The sequence below is a fragment of the Zalophus californianus genome, chromosome 7, assembly GCF_009762305.2.
Source record: "Zalophus californianus isolate mZalCal1 chromosome 7, mZalCal1.pri.v2, whole genome shotgun sequence".
NCBI lineage: Eukaryota > Metazoa > Chordata > Mammalia > Carnivora > Otariidae > Zalophus > Zalophus californianus.
The window spans coordinates 95,208,446-95,229,767 of record NC_045601.1 but is presented as its reverse complement, the minus strand read 5'-3'; the positions used below and the strand labels follow the sequence as shown (position 1 = coordinate 95,229,767).

Below are 21,322 nucleotides of genomic sequence, written 5' to 3'. Positions count from 1 at the left end.
AATCATCTAGAATCAGTGAAAATAAATTATTCTGCCACTAAGTTTAGTTTACCTTGATTTAAATTGTGTGTGATGTTATTAAACTGTGTAGGAATCAAGTATGACACTACCCTTCCATTTAATACCATTGTGAGGAAGGTTTAGGACAAGAATTTATTAAACTGTGTAGGAATCATATGACCACTACCCTTCCATTTGATACCATTGTGAGGAAGGTTTAGGACAAGAAAGCCATTGTGGTAGTAAAGCAGGGATCTAGACATTCATTCATTTATTTTTTATTTTTTTTTAAGATTTTATTTTATTTATTTGAGAGAGAGAGAATGAGAGATAGAGAGCACGAGAGGGAAGAGGGTCAGAGGGAGAAGCAGACTCCCTGCCGAGCAGGGAGTCCGATGTGGGACTCGATCCCGGGACTCCAGGATCATGACCTGAGCTGAAGGCAGTCGCTTAACCAACTGAGCCACCCAGGTGCCCTCATTCATTTATTTTTTACAAAGTACCTAGAGTATGTCCCACGGCAGCCAGGGCACAATGTCCTGGGCATTACACAGAAGGATAATCTCCTGAAACATACTAAAGGTCATGGAGCTTTTAGCCTCCTTAGGAGCATGTTATTCTATGGTCCTTCCTACAACTATAATTAATTCTACTCCGATATTCAAGATTAGACAAATCCTTCTCTTCACCATTGTAGTTCCAAAGAAGGTAGCCATTTATGGAAATAATCATTCTGTTCAGTGGTTCATTTATTTTCAACTCAACCAGTCTATGTGGCTATGGTTACACTTCAGTGTAGCTACTACTCAACACTGGTCAATGTGATGCCAACATGGAGAATGAAAAAAAATGTAATTAAAAAACAGGTTGACTGCATGCCCTGCAGACCATGCTCCAGATCTCTTAGCCTTCACAAACACCACAGCACCCTTCCATCTACTTCGTTTCTTAGCTAACTCCTAGTCCTTTAAAACACGGCTTAACTGTCATTTCCCTGCCCCCAGACTCAGTTCTTCCTATTATACGCTTCCACAACACCCTACATTTTTGCTCTGAAACCTCACATTTGTCATTACTTTCCAATGGCTATAAAACTCTACTAGACTGTACCCTGAGGACCTAGACGAGCTGTCCAGCTCACCTCTATAACCCAAGGCCTCGCTCTGTGCCTGATGCACAGCAGGCGGGCAGTCACTATGTCATAAATAAATTACTCCTGAGGGAATCGTTTTTCTTAAAATAAAGAGCTGAAATTATTTGGTGACTCCAAGACCTTACCATTAAAGGAATGAAGAGACAGGCCCCACGGCCGCTGCTCCCTGTTCACATATACAGTAAACATAGGAAAATGACGATTTGAAGAAAAGCATTATCAAAACGCAAACATTCAGCAGGAAAGCCTTTGCTGCTGGAAGTATCTAAGTTACCTCGTTTCAGCTTCATTAAGCAATGCCTCCCATCTACTATCCAAGAGACTCAGCTGTTTCAAAATCTTCACTTTATCCGCAGGTTCTGCTGCTGCAGCAATTTTTTCTCCTTCTCGTTTGATGACATCCACAGTGGATCTGCGGTCATCCAACAATCTTTGGAGTAGCTTGAGACAGAACATTCAATACCAAAAGCAAAAGGGGTGGCATGGGGAGTAAAGGAATAATTGTGTTAACTAATGGAAAACGCAGTCTAAGTACTTTTCATACATGACAATACGTATTTTGTATGGATTCACATAAACAGGAAGTAGGATTTTAAAAATAACTCATTTTGTTTAGTGCTTCATTGCTATTGTGTCAGACACTGTGATTGGGGCTTTTCATAACAGATAAAACTAATATTGATAAGGCCATTAAGCCCATTCATTATTCATTTTTTTTAATATAAAATAATGGGGTGGAAGGTGCCGCTGAAGGATAACTGAACTGCACTGGAAGTACAAAATCCCATTTATTGGAATAAAATGGGAACCCCCTAAACCTTCAATGATCACCTGTCCTACTGAGACAAGATTATAAATCATTACTGTTCTCAACACCTTTCCCCATGTTAAACAAACCATTATAGACAGGGGAGCTGAGACTCAGACCAAGTTCACAAGCTAGTGAGGCTCAAACTCGAGGCCCCTGCCTCTCTTTACTAGGTGGAACTAGCTCCTAAAATCCTTCATGAGGCTGGAAACCCAAAAAGAGCCTCGGAATATCATCTCCAAAAGGAAGAGAGAGAGGATGGAATAAGTCAGAAATCCCCAAAGCTGGCTAAATAAGACTAGCATTTCAGGATTTAGCAGCAGAAAAAAAATCCAATTTAATTCTAAGCAAATATTTCAAAAAAGCCTGGGATGGAATGTTTGACAGTAGCCAGAACTCAGGATTACCTTGCTCTAATCTAATCAAAATGATTCTTTCATGAGTAAGTGCTAAGCACAGGGACTGTGTTAATAGCAGGGAGGAAGGCACAGGTATATGAAATGCTAAATACTTCTTCACTGCTTCCTTAATCTGATCCTGACTGATAGTTAAGGATTAAAGAAATGCACAGTTACCTCGGGGTAAGAAGCTAGAAGAGTATCCTCTCACTTTCATTTTGGGACCACCAAATCAGGTGGTAAGAGGAACACATTTAAAAAGAAGGGGAAGACATGCCAACTCTCTTGATACAGGTTACAGTCATTGTAAAATCAAGGTACAACAGGTGACTTAGGCAGTAAAGACAACTAATTAAATGGATTACTTCTGATAAACTTTAATAGCAAAGCCTCTAGCAATTAAGAAAGCAAAATCAACAAATACGTTCTGTTGGCTAAACATAGGTCATTGACTTTGGGAGAATAACAGAGGTCTAAATTAAATACTGAACGGTAGCAGTTATATTATTATATATAATATTATATTATACTTATTAAATATACATTACTTTGTTACCTATTACATATTATGTATATATTATTTAAAAATCATGCAAATGCAATGTGTTTCTTGTTATATTTCTATAATCCTTATCTCTAAATCTATTTCTCACAGGTTAATTCCCAATACCCTAGAATCTTCAAAGAATTTTTAGCAAGAGTACTGAATGTCAAAACTAAATTAAACCTCTTGATCCATTCCCTTCTTTTTTAAAGTTCCACACAGGAAAAATCTTACCAATGTGCTGTGTGGTAGGCCCCTCCCATATGCCATTTCAAGTCATGGCTGACAAATTGTCTGAAAATGTCACTAAATGCTTCCTAACTGACCACCACCATCAGGAGCACAACATTTTTTTTTGTATGTTATCATCCCTCTAACAAGTGGGTCTTTCTTTCCAACTTGGTCTTCTATTAGTAGTGTCAAAAGACACAACAGCATATTCCTTAGCATATACGAATCAAATATTTGCTTCTTTAGCACAGGCTGAGTCACAAGAAACTGCCTGTATTTAACCTATAAATAAGGAGTGAGAAATACAGGCTTCCAGTTATGGAATGAGTAAGTCATGGGGATGAAAGGCACAGCACAGGAAATATAGTCAATGGTACTGTAATAGCGTCGTATGGTGACCAATAGTAGTTCACACTTGTGGGGAACGTAGCATAACATAGAGATTGTTGAATCACACTATACTGTACACCTGAAACTTATGTAACTTTGTCAACTATACTTTTTTAAAAAAGCCCATTTCATATAGATCGATCTAATATATTAAGAAGATGGTATTTCTGCCAAAGTCACCTTTTCAGTGAGTGAGGCTTTCCTTGACTACCCTATTGGAAACTGCACACACACACACACACACACACACACACACACACACACACACACACACACACCTCCACCCCAGCACTTCCTGTCCTCCTTCCTTGCTCTGGCACTTCCTAATTCTTCTTTATATATCACTTGATAACTCAGCACAACTTACTTACTTCTACTGTCTCCCCCTCTTCCTCCCTGCCCACTAAACCTTAAAGTCAATGAGGAACATTCATCTTTTCTATTTAGTGACTATCTCCAGCACCTGAAACAATGTCGGACCCATGGCAGATGTTCAGTAAATACTTGTTGAATGACTAAAAAATAACGTCCAGAGCATCAATAACCAGTCAACTAGAATATTCTGTTAATACAAAGAGAGTCATGAGGACAATTTTTACTCTCATTACGGTTTGACATGAAACACAACACAAAAGTATCACTGACTTACCTTCTGCTCTTGTATCTGGGCCTTCACCACTTTGTACTCGGCTGACGGGGGCTTCTGATTGGCCACCAGCTCCTCGGTGTCCACCATCCAGCTGAGCAGGGACTCCAGGGCATCCTGGAACCGCCCACAGTGCAGCAGGGCCTCCTGCAGCTGGGCTGCTCGCTGAGCCACCTGCAAAGTTGCAGTTGCATCAACTTGTTTATTTGTTTCCTAAAAAATGAAATTTGCCCACCAGCCACCACTTTTCATGCTCATCTTCCCATCTGGTCACAAATTTTCTTTTCCTTTTCACTTAAAATCTGCCCAAAGCATTGACAGTGGGCAGGACTGTGGTGGAAAGGAGTCAAAGTCTAGCAAGCAAGCCAAGAAGAAAAGGTTTCCATCCCAAACAGTAATGTAAAAGATGAAATCGTTGAGATTTTGGAAATACCAAATACATTTATGGCTAGCCATGAATAATTCAAGTATTATAAGGTTACTGAAACAATGCCTAATTCATTTTTATCAGTATCCTTTTGATTGATTTTTTACTTCCTACTGATGAATATTTTAAAAGACTACGCTAAAAAAAAAAAAAACTATTATAGTAGAGAGAAACAGATTTATATTTTGCTAAGCAAAATACCTGTAAAGTATCCGATTAAATTCTGCTAGCTCCAAGTCCTAGAGTCCTTTTTTGACAAACCAGGGCCTTTGTATTCTAGTAAATGGAGTCTCTGTGTTCTACAGAGAGATATCCTATTGCCCTTCTCACAGATCTTTTTCTTCAGGACTGAAAAAGTAGTTGGCAAGATATTTCAAGTACCATACAATACATTTACACCTGACACTATATTCCAATTGTGTTTGAAGGGCACAACAATATGAATCAGACTTTAAAGAATGATAAATGTGCTTTTGAGATCTGGCAACAATTGCTTAAGATTTCAAAGCAGAGAAAACTACAAGAACAAAAACCACCACCACCAGATGAGCACTGCCATCCCATAACAATGTTCTGATCATTTACATCATGTGAAGGGCTGCCATTGTGTTTCAGCATTATCTCCTTAAGGTATCAGAGAATTATTTTCCAGGGTTTTTTTCCCTCATGGACATTTAGAAAGAGGTGGGATCTACATCTCGTAAGTAAAATATTTAGAGTTAAGAGTCTACAGCGAGGGTAGTAAAGCCTTTAGCCCAAGGCTGACAAAGAGACACAGTTGCTTTCACCTGCACAGTGTGACCTATTATATGGCGTAAATTAGTTGCCAAAATTTGAAAATTAAGTTTCACCGATAAAGTGAGATGTCCAGTTCCTTTGAAAGTAAGTAGACTAGGGTATCAGCTTCTGGGGCACCTGGGTGGCTCAGACGGTTAAGCATCTGCCTTCGGCTCAGGTCATGATCCCGGGGTCCTGGGATCGAGCCCCACATCGGGCTCCCTGCTGAGCGGGGAGCCTGCTTCTCCCTCTCCCTCTGCTTTCCGCTTCCCCTGCTTGTATACTCTCTCTCTCTCTCTGTCAAAAATAAATAAAATCTTAAAAAAAAAAAGAAAGAAAGAAAGAAAGTAGACTCTCTGACAAAAGTAAACCTAGATCCCTACATGGAATGATTTGCTGGAGGCTAGGTACTGCCTGTACATTTGAAGGTGTGTGTGCTCCCTCAACACAAGGTCATGGATCATGGGCCCCCTGCCATCACACTGGCACTACTGTGTCTCTCTCAAAGTCAAGAGAATGACAGGCAGAGGTCCTATTTCACTCAGCTCACTTCTGTCATTATGCTGCCCACTGACCACCTGCAGGCATCTTGAGTTTAGACCATCCAGTTTACAGCAATATAAAAAGGCAGGCATGTGTAGGGAAGTTTAGCTATTAGAAATATGATTAGTTGTCATAACAAATGCTAGAGAATAAATAATCAACAGAAATAATAACAAAAAGGATGAAGAAACTACCTTCTTATTGAGAGTCTTCCAGCGTGCATTGACATCGTCCAGGTCATGCTCCAAACCCTGTGTGCTGGTGCTTTTAGCAGCACTCTGAATAAGGCCTTGACCTAACCAGTTTACATCTTGCTGTTTAACCTGCAAAGGTTCAATCTCTTCTTTTTGGAATACCTGTGGTTGGAAGAGCAATAATTTATACAAATTATCTAACAACCACCAAATACAAACATTTGTTCAATTAGCAGGTATCCAGTATTACAGGTAAAAATAATTTTTGTTATCTCATCATATGTCACAGCTACCTTATGAATAACAGTAAGAATAAACTAAGTGTAAATTTATAATATCATCAAAATCACCCAGGAATTTTAAAGAATGATATTCTAAGTACCTTTAATCAGATTACCTATAAAACCAAGAAAAGAGTTTATCTGTCCTCTTTCTATTGCTTCATTAGCATAAAACTAGATATTTTCTATCATTCCTATTTAACTCTAGTGGAAAAGGTACGGAAAATGCCAAGGAGCAAAATGATAAGATGGGCCTGAGAAAAGCCTTACTGGGCAAGAAGCTTTATGAGCTCCTCTAGGGATACCTGCTTTTAACAGGCAACTGCTGAAGTTTGAGACTCAAATTGGAAATGAAGGTCAACAACAAAGTGCTGAGGGGAGCCAAGAGGCCGATCTATAGCTTGCCAGCGAGGCCAAAATACAGAGCTAGGAAAAGAGAAGGCATGTCGGCAGGCACTGCAATAGAATGGGTCCCTACCCACCCAGCCCCCTCAATGCCTATCAAGACACCAGTGGCCTTACAAGAGCACGGAGCCCTCACCCCTTGAACGTGCTCACACATTTCATGTCGCCAGCACAGCAAGTCTGGTTACTCTCTGGTCACTGCCTTCACTGCCAACCATCTGCCAGAACTCTCCCTCCGACTCTCAGTCCCATCCAATTTACGGTCCCCAAATGACTGTAACTGCCAAAAAATCTCATGCGCTAGAGTAAAATGCAAGTTCCACGAAAGCAGAAATTTCTGTTTTCCTTATAGTGGTTCTATGTCCTGGAGCTACTACAGTACCTAGCATGTAATACGTACCCCATAATTATTTGCTGGATGAGTATCAGTACAGAAAAATTATATTTCCATAATGGCATGGATGACATTAACCCCACAAAGGGATTATACTGATAGTACATCAACTCTTTCATAGAGATACAAATGTTTTAAATATAGGGCCTAAGAGATGCCATAAAGAAAATTAATTTAACAAAGGAAGGAAAGTCTCAGCTAGATATTAAGACAAGACAAGGTTTGGGGTTTGAGTCATTATACTACAGGGCACGATATATCAATAGTCCAAGTAAATGAACAATTTAACAGAGTATATGAAAACATTAAAAAGGCAAATAACAAAATAGTACTTAAAAAATTACAGACACCTTATGGAAAGTAATTTTTAAAGATGTAGAGGCTACAAGAGAAACTCTTCAGATCTGGCCTGAGGCATGGCACTCAAGATAGTCCTGTGCTATTGCATGAATGAGGAAATTTAGAAATAGCAAACAAATAAATGATCATTTCCCTTAAAAGTCTCCTCTCAGCTAAAAGCCCAAGCTGCTGCTTCTACATAAAATCCTTACAGACAATTTCCGCACTGGCTCGTTGTTTCTATATAACAGTACTATAAATTAGAACAGTCAATTACACATAACCAAAGAAATAAGAACTCAAATCACTGAGAAAAAAATATTATCTTTCATATTTTTTAAAATGTATTGTTACCTAATAAGTCAATATAAAGTTGCAGCAAGGTGGTGAAAATAGAATTTGGTACTATCATTCTACTTCTTTTCTTTTCTTTACCACTTCTAGGAACTAACAGCTATGGATATGTTTTGCTACTTACAGAAAAGAACGGGGAATGGTAAGAAAGCTGCTACTTCCTAATTCCAGGAACTTGCCAGGGAAAAATTCTACTCTCCCTCTCAGATAACATTCAGGACAAAAAATTTAATATAATGTTCTAGTAAATTGCCTTCACCTCTCATTTTGGTTTTAAAGAAATTAATTTTAGCATGCGTACCAGAGTAGGTCTGGGTGAGTCTGTGTAATTTTCTAAAGTGCTACAAAAAAATATGCTATGGGTTAAAAAAGAGAAATACTGAAGACTCTATATATTCTTAAGAGTTTAATTGCTTTCTAACAAATAAACTGCAAAATCCTTTACATAAAAAAAAGTGCTTTTAAGCTTTTAACCTAGTATGCCATTTAACATGTGCTCAAGGAAAAGGTAAAGCTGACTGGAGCAATTTTTTCGTAGGCTGGAAAGAGGACGTTTTTTGATACTGTCTAAATTCCTTATCTCTCAGTGGTAACAAATACCTCAGAAGAGAGGCTTTCCCACTGATCTAACCCATAAACACACAAGCACAAAGCTTAAAATAAAATAAAATTACCTCTGAGGCAAAGTTTACCAGAAGAGCTTAGTAAAAATACCAAAATAGCTGAACTTCAATCTGAGTGGGAAGAAAATAATTACAGGCTTGACAAACAACCCTTACTTAGGACAAGGCTGCACCCTTTACTTTCTTACCTCATTCACCACTCACAACAAGTTAGGAGCTATAACGACTGCAAAACACAGCACAACTTCTCTACTTCCACATTCAGAGCTACTGAGAGAAGATTTCCAGCACGTTTAAAATGTCCTTAATTTGAGCAGACTACTTCGCAGACCACAACAGTATAATACTGTGTGTTTGTACCTCCGTGACTAGGCCTGGCCAACCTTAATAAATCCAAAATAACTCCCCTCAAGTGGCAGTGTCTTAAACCACAATTTGTGGGAAAGCCTAATAATGTTAACATAAACTCCCAGGGGAAGCATTCTAAACGCAGGGAAACAGCCACCACCTGCACAATCAACAGGACTCTAAACAGCAGGGCATAATCATTCTTCTAAAAAAAATGGTCCCTAATTAATTTGTTATAATGATCAACTTATCAATACCTGGAACCTTGTAGGGTACTCGGCAAACCCCCAAAATATAAGACTGGATCTGAGCATTATTAGAAACACTAGTGACCACTTTAAAACAGACCCACAAACTACTCGCACTGCAGAGTTTCACATTCCCGTTAATTACCTGAACTGACTGAAAGCCATTATAGACTGGGTCCAATACTCCTGCCTGGGCCCTTGCTTTTCGGGGAGCTGCTTGCTTTCTTACTGGTATGAATTTCGGGGAACACTTCCTGTGGACCACCTCCATCTCCTGGGCAGAAAGGGGCACCTCCACTTCCTCTTTAGATGCTACGTTGGATTCTTCTGGATCATATGGTGTCAACAGTGTCACGTTTCTTACTAAACTGGTGCTACCACAACCTGCATCATTTCCCTCCAGATCTGTGAGAGAGAGATGTAAAACCTCAGAAGAATCTTTCACCAGTTCCCTACTTTGTGCTGTGATCTGAGAACCTCCCGGTCCATATGTTTTCCCTTCGTCTCCAGGCTTAGAAATACACTGGCTTTCTCCATCTCTTGGCGTAATTAAGAGATCACACTTAACAGTGCTCTCTTTCAAATCATTCTGCAGGCAGCAATTTTCACCATGGATTTCCCTTTGACCACTGACACATTTTGTTTCCTCTAGTGGAGAAACATCATGTAAAATCATTCTGAAATTTTCATCAGGGTGGGCACTTCTACATGAAAGCAATGGGATTTTCTGTTCACTAATGGAATAAACAGAAAAGAATGGTCTGTATTGCTCTGCTATATGAATATCTTCAGCAGAAGACAAGCTTCTAATTCGTGACTGGTCTCCTGTTAAAATGCCCTGTTTTTCTTCCCTCTCTGCTGGAGGGCTACATAACCCAGAGTCATCCTCCTCCGACGTTAGAGAATTAGTACCCCATCTGCACTTGCTGGCCTTGGTAACAGCATCTGACATATCAGTAGGTTCAATAAAAGAGCTTTCACTTTTGTTTGCATAATCCACAAAATTGGCTGGGACAAACATTCGCCATGACCGTCTATGTTCTTTCTTCTCTGCATGGGATTTGGCTTTGGGTAATCCTGTGGTTCGAATGATATCGCTATTTAACTTGAGCGCATCAAAGATCATCTTTTCATCTAGTTTGTTAGCTTCACGACCTCTCAGCTCAAATACACTGGAAGAAGCAAGGGCACCGTTAGAGCATAAAGAACTAACATCCAGTGTTCTGTGACTGTAGGGTAAAGTCCGATCTGTAAAATGCCTGGAAGACAGGCTACCCTTTGAACCAGAGTCTATCTGTTCATTTAGTCTAACAGTGTCATAGATTGACCGCTGTGGGACGTAACAGTCTTCAATATTCAGGTCCTCCTCTTCTTCACCTTTCCCTACACATGGGGGATTCTGACGTAAACAGTCTGGTCTGCTGAGTGGCTTCCCCATTTTGTAGACAGTTAAAACAAATATTGCAGCTCTTGACAAAGAAAATAAGAAGGAAGGTAAAGCATCTTTCAAAAAAGTATACTTCTGACCAGAGCTATAAAGTGTCCTCAGCATAAAGACATATGCTCAAATAATACAGGTCGTGATCTATGAGGTGTTTATAAGGTCATCATCATCATCAGTGCATCACTCTAAATGCAACTATCCTTTTTACCTGGTTGTTTTTAAAATGATTCTAAAAAATAAAGTGCATCAAGAACACAGAACAGAAATCTCCTTCCTCCCCCTTCCCCAGTCCCCCAAGTTCCCAATCACACACTCCAAAACAGAAAACAAAACAAAACAAAACAAAACACACACTTAACAGTGGCTCAAACAATCAAAACATTCCATTGTCAGTCCATTTCCCTTTTTAGTCTAATTTTGCATCTGAGATTTCCAGGTTAAAATTTCCAAATGAGCCAGCATTTTTAACAGGCTGAATGTTAATATCGGTAGAACTCTGTTTAACTGTAATCCACTTAAGGATGGCTTGCAAAACTCCATCTCCTTTATAAATAAACCATGCTTCAGAAACTTAAAAGACAAACACAGGGACCATGTATTGTTCAGATCAAGGCACAAAACAAATCTTCAGAGAAAAATAAGTTGTCTAATGCTGTTAAGAAAGTTAAAATCTTCTTTTACTTTTTTTGGGTGTAGCTATAAATAATCTTGATTCAAAAGGCAGTTTTTCTTCCCATATTAAGCTTCTTCGAGGCTACCCAAAGGAAAAAAAAAATAGACTTTTGGACAGCCAAGCCAGGACAATCCAGCAACCGTTTAAAGTAAACAGTTAGAAAGCACGGGGTACTATAATCTCCCCTTAAAAAAAAAAAAAAAAAGTCATTTCCAAAGAGTCTTATCTGATCTTCCTTAAGGCTTATTCCACCTGAGGAAACTGCAGCAAAGAAGAGCTCCGGGTTTCCTCTAAGGCACAAGCAGCACAATTCACAATCGGCTGAAAACCGAGACTACTCTAGCCTTTGAAACTGACCAACTGTAGCCGCGGTTTGGCTTTCATTTCAGCTACAGCTGGAGAGAGGCAGAGGTGGCCGGTGGCGGAGGCAGAGAAGGAACTCCAGCAGGGAGGTCCTGCGCTGTCCCCAGCTCCTCCGGGCAGTGCGGTCCCCGGCAGGCATCCTCCCGAGCCAGGGCGCTTCCAGCAACGCCCTCTCTCTTCAGGCACAGCTGCTCCGTCCCTTTGCCGAGCCGCGCTCTGGGCAGGCTGCTCTATCACTTCGCTGCTACGCCCTCCCACGACTTAACTTCGCAGTCATCTTTTTCTTTGACTCCTGGCCTCCTCTCGGGAGCAGGAGAGCTGTTTCAGGGGGAGGTACCTCGAGGCCGGGAGGCTGCAATGCAACAGCTTGGTGGTGACATCAGCGCACCTCAGACCCAGTCCCGGAACTGGGGAGAGGGGCCACTCGGGTTCAGAGAGCCCCGAAATCCCACCAATACGTAGTTCAAAATGGGGAGGGATCTGAAGGGCTTGCAGAGGCAGAACCTGACACCAGGGACTCCCTGAAGAAAACCTTTTGTGAACGCTCGTCGCCGTGCTCATTTGAATATTAAATGGAGGGGAAAAGGGCTAGACAGGTCCCCTTCAGTTGAAACCACACCCTCAAACGACACCTCACACGCTGCAGTTGCAGACTCTGTTTCAGTAGCATTTGCGATGCAAAGTTCAGATCACTTTGAGTCCAGTGTTGAGTCATTCCTTTCTAAAGCCCAAGTTGAAGTCTTAACTGTTCTCCAGAGTAAATTATTCCTATGGGCACAGCCCTGAGCACTGCTAACATGAATATCAGTAGTTACTAATAACCACCCAGGTCCCTGGAGCTTAATGCAAGGCCCAGGCAAAGATCAAGGACAGCCAGTGACTCTGGATATTTAATAAACAAAATCACATCCGCAGATTGTTATCTATACTGAACACTCTTTAAAAACACTGTTTGGAAATAAATTCAGCAAGACAAACCTAAACCTTTGCAGGAAAAATTAGTAGTATTATTTAAATAAATAAAATCTATCCATTCTTTATTTTATAAAATAAGCAACACTAACAGAGTAGCAGATACAGTTACGGATAAAGGCAGATTTTTTTTCTCAATCTCACAAAATAATCATTTGAACATAAATAAAACTGTGTTGACCTGAAGAAGGCAGTTCTAGTTAAAAAAATAACCTTATATACATTCTCTGGTAATTTTAGAGAAAAGATGTGGCAGGGAACTTTTGTACTTTTAATGAGAAAACATTATTCTAAAATTATTTTTATAAACTTAAGAACTGAATCTTTAAAAACAAAACAAAACCTATCTCTAACCAGAACTCTATAGGTAATAACACCCATTCAACAATTATTTGATGCAATTCAGTATGTGGCCATCATTAAGTTGGGAAAAGAAAATAATATATATCTATATATAGCCATTTATAAAGAAAAATATGTATAAAAATATCTATCAGTATCAGAATATCAATGCCCATTTTTCATAGCCAAGTAGTGAACTATAATAACAAGCCCTTGATCCTATGGTACTTGAGCACGGAGGCTGTTCTGAGGTGCTAGTAATAAGAAAAAGAAAAAAGTGCACACAGTTACCATGTTTGAACAGTAGACTGGGCACTAGGCTGAGGATTATGACAGACCAAGGGTTTTACTCCCAACTGCCCCTATCCTGATATGTAAGACTGGAAAGCTACTTATTCATGGCAATATTAATATTCAAGTTTCCATGCAATGTGGATGAGTACTTTTCCCTAAACATCCTGAGATCCTCATAGAACTTTTCATAAGAATTGCCCTAAAAAAAAAAAAGAATGGCCCTAATTCACCTTAGACTCTTAACTCTGAATCATTATCACAATATTATTTTGGCTTTATAGAGAGCTAAGAAGAGCAATGTGTAACTTTCACATTTGAGGTAGATAGTGCATTTTTAAATTTACATTTTTAAACTACATATATAATTCATTCATAAATTCAAGCATTCATCAAAAAAAGTACTATCTACCAAACACCACAGTAAGCACTGGCAAAACACTGGTGCATGGAGATTCAGCACCACTGTCCTTATACAACTTATAGTACAGTGGAGATTATGGGTGAGAAAATGGGCAAAATACACAGTCTGGAAGTAAGGAGTGTTATGAAAAAATGCCCTCTGGTGATTATGTTTAAGTATATGCCATTTATTTAATAACCAAATTCCTATTTTATTCAACTAATTTCAACTAATTCTACAAATGATAATCCTAATAATTGATTCAAGTTAAAATTTGAACGATTAATAATATATTGGTATTTATGACAATTATATACATACACACACGTGTGTGTATATATACATATATACACACATATCTATGTATACATGTATGTATATATCTTTGTTACTTAAAACCACATTCCAGGGGTGCCTGGGTGGCTCAGTCGGTGAAGCATCCAACTCTTGATTTCAATTCAGGTCATGGTCTCAGAGTTTTGAGATCGAGCCCGGCGTCTGGCTCCATGCTGGATATGGAGCCTCTTTAAGATTCTCTCTCTCCCTCTCCCTCTGCCCCGCCCCACCCTCAGAAAAAAAAAAAAAAAAATCACACCCCAAGGGTGTATCTGGATAACTAAAGAACGCTTACATTTTTAGAGCAAAACTAGACTGGTTTATCTTTCCCTCCCAAATTTGATTTATACACCTACTTTAAATGTTATAGTCTCTAATGTTAATAAAATTAAGATATATAATACATATCTTATATATTATAAAGATATATAGATATAAAGATATGTAAAACTGTTAAATATTAATCATATCTAGACCTCTCACATTTTCATAATACACAATGAATAAAATGAACAAAGTTTTTCTGAAAAATAGTCAACACTATTATTTCATACATACAGAAATCATGTTAAATGTTCCCAAAATGTGACTTTACTTACTTTATGTTGCCTACTAGATATACTTTAGCTAAAGTATCTTCTAAAGGCAGATGATTTTGGAGAAGTACACAAATTCTAACTGCATAATAGCAAAATAGTACCACTTTCTCGTTTTCTATTTCTTTTTTTTTTAAAGATTTTATTTATTTACTTGAGAGAGAGAATGAGAGAGAGAGAGAGCATGAGAGGGGGGAGGGTCAGAGGGAGAAGCGGACTCCCCACTGAGCAGGGAGCCCGATGTGGGACTTGATCCCGGGACTCCAGGATCATGACTTGAGCCGAAGGCAGTCGCTTAACCAACTGAGCCACCCAGGCGTCCTCGTTTTCTATTTCTAAAGTGAAATTAAGTCATTGAAAAATAAAGTTCTCGAAAAATCTTATCACTAAGTGCAACAATCCATTTCATAGAAAAGCTAAAGACTAATTTTACCAACTGAAACATGGAGTTTTTAGGGCTGAAAGATTGGTAATACTAAGAAATTCAAGGTGCAGTAAGTGGAGAATATGTGAATAAATGTAATATTATCCATGAAAATTGACAAAAGTATTTTCCTGGCCCAACAGCTAGCTACTTTGGATCAGACGCCAAACAAGAGATACATGGTTTGTTGGGTTTTTTGTTTTTTGCTTTTTTTTTTTGCTATGATACAAAAATAAGCCTTCAGAGCAACAATTTCTGTTCTTTCTAAAACAGATAGACCATTAGATAATGAAAACTGAAAGAATCCCATGTTTTTAGTTTCCAAACTAATAAACATCTTCACATAAATAACTAAAGGATTTTCGAGGATATTTATCAGATGAATATGCAATATTTTAATAGAAATAGTTTATATTCAAAAGAAAGTAGGATATGAGAACCTACCACAAAAGCAAACAACTTCAAAAACACTTAACAGACTTACTGTCTGATCTTGATGGGAATTTATCTTGATGTGAATGTCAGGCTATAGTTTTAATAGGCACTTGCTATTTTTCCTGTAAGTTACTACAATACTATTTTTCCTCTATCTTCAATATGGTTTTCAGATGATAGCAGATAAAAAATACTCTGTAACAGAAAGTGATTCTATATATAACACTGTTAATTGAAATATATGCATATGTGCATATATAACTTCTAAAAGTTAAAGTTTTTTTTAAAGCCTTCCAACAAGCAAAAACCAATGTATCTGTTAATGATCCCATTCAACGTCCTTCAGAAAACCAAAAACCAAACCAAAAAAACTGAAAACACTTTTCATACTAAAACACTACTAAAAGAAATAAAGTAGTCTTGAAATGTGAGCAACAGGATATGTGAGCACGAGACATTTTCTCAGGGTATCCTGGTTCCTGGACAGCTCCAAAAGCTTTTCAGTTAACTTTACAATCACAGTATTTACCTCTCTGAGACATTATTTAATGAATGATTACAGACCCAGGCAACCATTTAAAAACATTTACAGGTCAAATTTTCTTAACAAGAAACCAATATATAATTTCATAACCACAAAACAAATTCTCTCTCTCACATACACAGACACACTCACACCTTTAAGCCACTTTCCACATTAATAAATTATGTAGATCACCTTTATGTAAGGGAGGTCTACGATAATGACAGTAGATGCTATAGTTTGGCACTTTGGGGGGATCCCTTTAAAATGGTGATATAGTTTTATCCCATTAAAAACAACAACAAAAAAAAGAGAGAGAGAGAAAGAAAAGAAAAAAAATCCCCCTCCCCATATAAAATCTCTGGCTAAAACTGCCCTCATAACAACCTACTTTAATTCCCAATCTTAAATAAAGCAATAGAAGAGAGGACCACACAGCATAAAGAGTACTGTGTTACTTAGCAAAAGCAGAAAGAGAACACACATTGCCCAGGTTCCCTTTAGATGACCCTTACAGGATAGTAGATCTTTGTGTTTGATGTAGGAAAGAGGGCACCCATGTTCTGCTAGTTTTTGTGAGTGAGAATATGAGGTATTACAATATCTCAGAGCAGATCAGCTCTAGCTCTTTGTAGCTTGGTGTGGTGGTCTCTGCTTGGGTGGGACTTCTCTCTTGCCCAGCGTGTATGATATTCTTTCTTCCTAAAATCTTAAATGCCACATTGATGCTAGCTGATTAAATGATGTGACCTTCCCATAAGGCCCATGCATCATGTTGTGGTTTCTACAGTGAAAATATTTTCATTTTTAAAAATACCAGAGGAAGATATCATGCAACTGCCTTACTAATCTAGTCATATTAACAGAAATCCAGTCAAGTAAGTAAGAATTTTTTTTTCCCTAAGAAAAACCTTCTACAACAGCTTTATTTCATTTCCTCTTGTTCTCAACAAAAAAGGGAAACTATTCGCCACGGGCCTCTATATAACAATATGGGCACACTTAAAACCCATTATGTTAAAGCATTCTGTGGACAGTTCAGTTTTATCTTTAAAAATGTGGTGACATCACAGAGGTTGTTTTAGGATCATTTCATAAATATCGTAGGAAGGTATTTGGAAAGTGATTTATTTCAGCAATACTATTTACAAATAGGGCTCCAACTGCCTTGTTTCTGCAGCCTCATGATCCCTGACATTTTAGCTCACCCACTATTCACATGAAGACACCTGGGTTAAACAATGCCTTCACCTGGACCAGAGAACATGTATCACAGTGTATGAGGCAGGTGTTCTGGTCTTTGTCTATGGTTTTGGTTTGGCCTAAACATTTTCTGCTCTATGTAATTCTATTTCAATTTTGAAAATAAAATCAGTTTAGAGAGACTTTGTACTGGTGATACGTTATTTGTGGGGACAAACTGAATTACAATTTGGGGCAGCAACAGAGTGGTTCTGTTCTGAGGCAAGCCTTTTTACCATGGCCTAGATAGAGGCGGGAAGGGTATATATTTAGCTAGGATGTGACTGTATATGTTCATTAAAACATCAAGTTTCTTTGATCTTCACTGAAATTAAATCAATTCAATATGGTGATAGCGATTACTTTGTGATGATCAGAAGATCTGACTGGCTGTTGATGACATCACAGGAACTGCTGGGACATGTTCCTTGTATAGAGCTGGTTACATGTGTCTTTGATAAATAAAAATGTGGAAATATTAATATTACTTAATAATGTAGTTTAGATTTGAAAATAATGTTAAGCTAGTAATCTTAATAGAAAACACCTTAATAGAAAACACCTCACACTTCATACATTTTAGTCCAGTGACTAATATTTAGAAGTCAGAAAACATATGGTAAACAGAACTCATACAATCAAATAATTTAAAAACTTTAAGCTAACACAAAAGGTAATACCAATCTATTTTCAAAAACTTGGAACAGCTTTCACAGACAGTGAATTAGGACATTTGGTTCAAAATAGCATTTGCTTTTAATCATGTTTGGGTTGGTATCTTAAACATGAATTAATTTTGAACTTTCAAGGATATTAACTGCTATTTCTTAGGTTAATTTTTAGGAAAAAAAAAACAGAAGCAGAGAAGTCTGTTTTACCTAATTTAAATAATCCATTCCACTTCCAGTGAATATAAGGCACCCCCTACCAAGTAACTGGGTAATAGCTACTAAGTTTCAGTCCTACTCTGAATTTTATATTATGAAAAATTATTATAAGATTCTATCCATGATATTAGGTTAAACTAAAGCTACCTGATAGAGTAATGTCAAACTGGATTACATTGCAAAGTCTATAATAAAAATAGACCCAGTACTTCAGGGCTCCTTCTGTTTTATTTTTAGAAATTATAAAAATAACTCTTTTTAGCAGACTATTATTATATTAATAATACAGATTATTCTACTTGAAAAAATTTTCAATCTTCCTAAAATATTATGTTAAAACTAATGTCCAACAAAAACCAAATTAAGATCTGAGTTGTACACAAATTGATTTGCCACTTGAGTCAAGGAAGACTCACTTAGACAATGACAAGTTTGGTTCTCTGGAGAGAACCAGAGGTGGTGGTAGTCAACCCCATTGCCATCAACATTACAGCATCTCCACACTGGTTTCCAAGGCAATTCCACACATTTATCTCATTTTTCTCATAGCAGCCAGTTTTATGGAACACTTACATTAGGTGGGTATTGCTAGTTTTTGGACTGAAATGAACTACAGCTAGTTACTTAGGCCACCCAAATTTGGCTACAGCAGAGATGTTTTAAAATTTCCCAGAGAAAATACCAGATATACATCATGAGCCATCAAGTTGACACAAAACACTGCATTATTTCTACCAAAACATCCAAGTGGTGACACTTACTACCTGCGTGACCTTGGGCAAGTCACCTAAGCCCTGGCTCTCAGCTTCCTTACACTAAGATGGGGATAATAATAGCATCCATGTCTCAGGACTATTAACAGGATTAAAGACAGAGTTTACAGTAATGTTTGACACACAGTAAGCCCTCAATAAATATTAATTGTTATAACTGCTTTTTTTTAGTACACACACACACACACACACACAAATAAATAGAATTAGTGATTGTGTATGCTACCATCTTTATTTACCATAATAACATTCTTGTTATTTTTTCCCCTCTGGTCCTGGAATATATTAAATGCAGACGATTTGTCCACTTGGAAACTTTTATTCTAGTCACTGGGTCTCAAAACACTGAAGTTATGTCAAGATGTTCTTCATTACTAAATTTCATTAAAATCAATCAACTCCCTCCAAAGTAATCAGAAAAGAGACAACACAGCATGCTAAGTGGTTTATTTGAGAAGAAATGACCACTTTATTTCTCTCCACAATCAAATAAAACAAGCTCTGTAACCATTAATGGTAATGATGCTTTAGTGCTTTTGAGTTTGCAAAAACACATTCAATGCAATGGTGAGAGAGCTCCTCCTACCTTGCTTTTTCTTACTTTCAAAAGAACTCTATATAGAGAGCCACATTTTTCACTGTACTCATGCCTGGGAACACAAAGAGGCAGGCATCTATAAGCAGCAGTACCAATATTATTACTCTGGCCCATTTTCTTACAAGTGGTTGAAGTAGTTTTTTTTCTACACAAATTCACAGAAAATCCAGAGAAATGATAAAAAGTTTCACAAAGGCACTGAACATGCTTCAATTTCACTAGGACAAAGGCGACTTGATTACTGTCATTTAAGCTGAATATTCAAATTTTGCCAGGGTTCTACAGAAAACTCCACTCACTCATCAAACTCTCCCCAAGACTCTGAGGCAGCCAGGGCCACAGAACTTTGTTTTTCTACTAACGAATTCTCATGTGTGAAATCTCAATTTTGCAAACCAGAAACTGGAAAGTCTGACAGGCTAATTAAGGAAGTAAAGTCAACACTATGGTAGTAGCCTTTGTGAAAATTCATTAAGGGAAACCTCCCTAAAATGGGGCTGGGAAGTTCAGCAGGGGGAGCTCTCATGCCTGACCACTCAGTCCTCAATTGACATCCAACAGGAAGAGGCAGAGCTCGCGTGTGGATACTACGTCATTGCCGCGCAGACAGGAGGAAGAGAGGCTTACCTCCTCCTCCCCGAACCTCCACAACAGTCCAGCTGATGAGAGACGGTCACAACTCAGCCAGTGAGAGAAGTCACTATCCTCTCAAATCCCAGTGAACTCCAATGGACGTTTTGTTTATAAACAGCCTTCCCAACGTCTAGCTTTCCTCTATCAAAGGCTATTCCTCTCCTCTGTTCTCCAGACTTGCCTATGCTTTTGCCGTAGCTTGCCTGTCCCATGCTACAATTCTCAAATAAACCCATCTTTTGCTGGCAAAATAACTGGCAGTTTTACTTTTTAAGGTTAACATTTTCTTCACTTTCAAAAATCAGTATCTATACAGAATCACAGATTTTTTAAGACCTGAAGGAACTGGGCCTTTAAAGGCATTTTTTTTTTTGCCTCTCATTTTTTTTAATTTTTTTATAAACAACAAATAACCATAATAGTAATAAGAAAAAGAAGTTATTTTTCAAAACTCAGTCACCTGAATAATGTTATTAAAGATGAGCAAAGGAAACACTATGTCAAATATAACAGCATAGAATTTGCTAGTGCATCTGACTCATATTCATTTCTCATGGGAAACAATCGATAGTTTTGCAAATGCTACTTTTATCTGGTCTTATTTTATTCTTTATGGGCAAATGGTGGGACTTACTGTCATACCAGTCCCTACTGCAACGTAAAACATACCTCGTGACTAGAACAAGACCCATGCTAACCCCAAAGATTTGTATCAGTCCCATGCAGCAAATTCTTGATAGTTAGGACCCCCTCTGTGCAGGGTTGAACCTGTCTTTGTCCATTGTGGAGATGCAACTTCTGCCCTTACTATCATAAATGAGGTCAAATCCAGTGACACGGAAGATGGCCTACCATTTTTATCTAATATTCCCTTTATTAAGCCTCACTCCATGCTATCAAGTGGCAGACATTTCTGGCACCGAGGAACTTGCAGTCCAATCAAAAATATTTTATTCCTAATCCTCTGGAGCATGAGCCCAAGATCTGTGTTTTATAAAACCAGGATTACGACATGGAACTCCACTCTGCCTTTAAAAATATGAACTTTTGGAAGAAAAAGTTTACAAAAGAAATTAAATTAAGAAGGATAAGAAGACTATAAAAAGGGAAAGAGGAGGGAAAGACTATAATTCACCATTTAAATAACATGCTGGGAGACAAACATGAAGAGAACAAGCTTTTTATGTTATAGACTGGCCTCTGCCCTAGAGTTTAAAACATGGCTCTGCTCACTTCAGATGTCAGTTGTGAATGACATCAGAAACAGACCCTACAATGTTAGTT

At 38.1% G+C, this 21,322-nt stretch overlaps 1 protein-coding gene across 26 annotated transcripts in view; it reads right to left on the bottom strand.

Moving 5' to 3' along the window:
* Positions 1 to 21,322, bottom strand: part of DST (dystonin) — a 486,661-nt gene that overhangs the window by 79,648 nt on the left and 385,691 nt on the right. For all 26 annotated transcript variants that reach the window (XM_027601381.2, XM_027601378.2, XM_027601372.2 and 23 more), the window contains 3 exons: positions 6,112 to 6,273; positions 4,174 to 4,344; positions 1,428 to 1,594 (listed from right to left, as the gene is read on the bottom strand). In XM_027601381.2, coding sequence (XP_027457182.2) covers positions 1,428 to 1,594; positions 4,174 to 4,344; positions 6,112 to 6,273 — 500 coding nt within the window. The remainder of the gene's footprint in view (positions 1 to 1,427; positions 1,595 to 4,173; positions 4,345 to 6,111; positions 6,274 to 21,322) is intronic.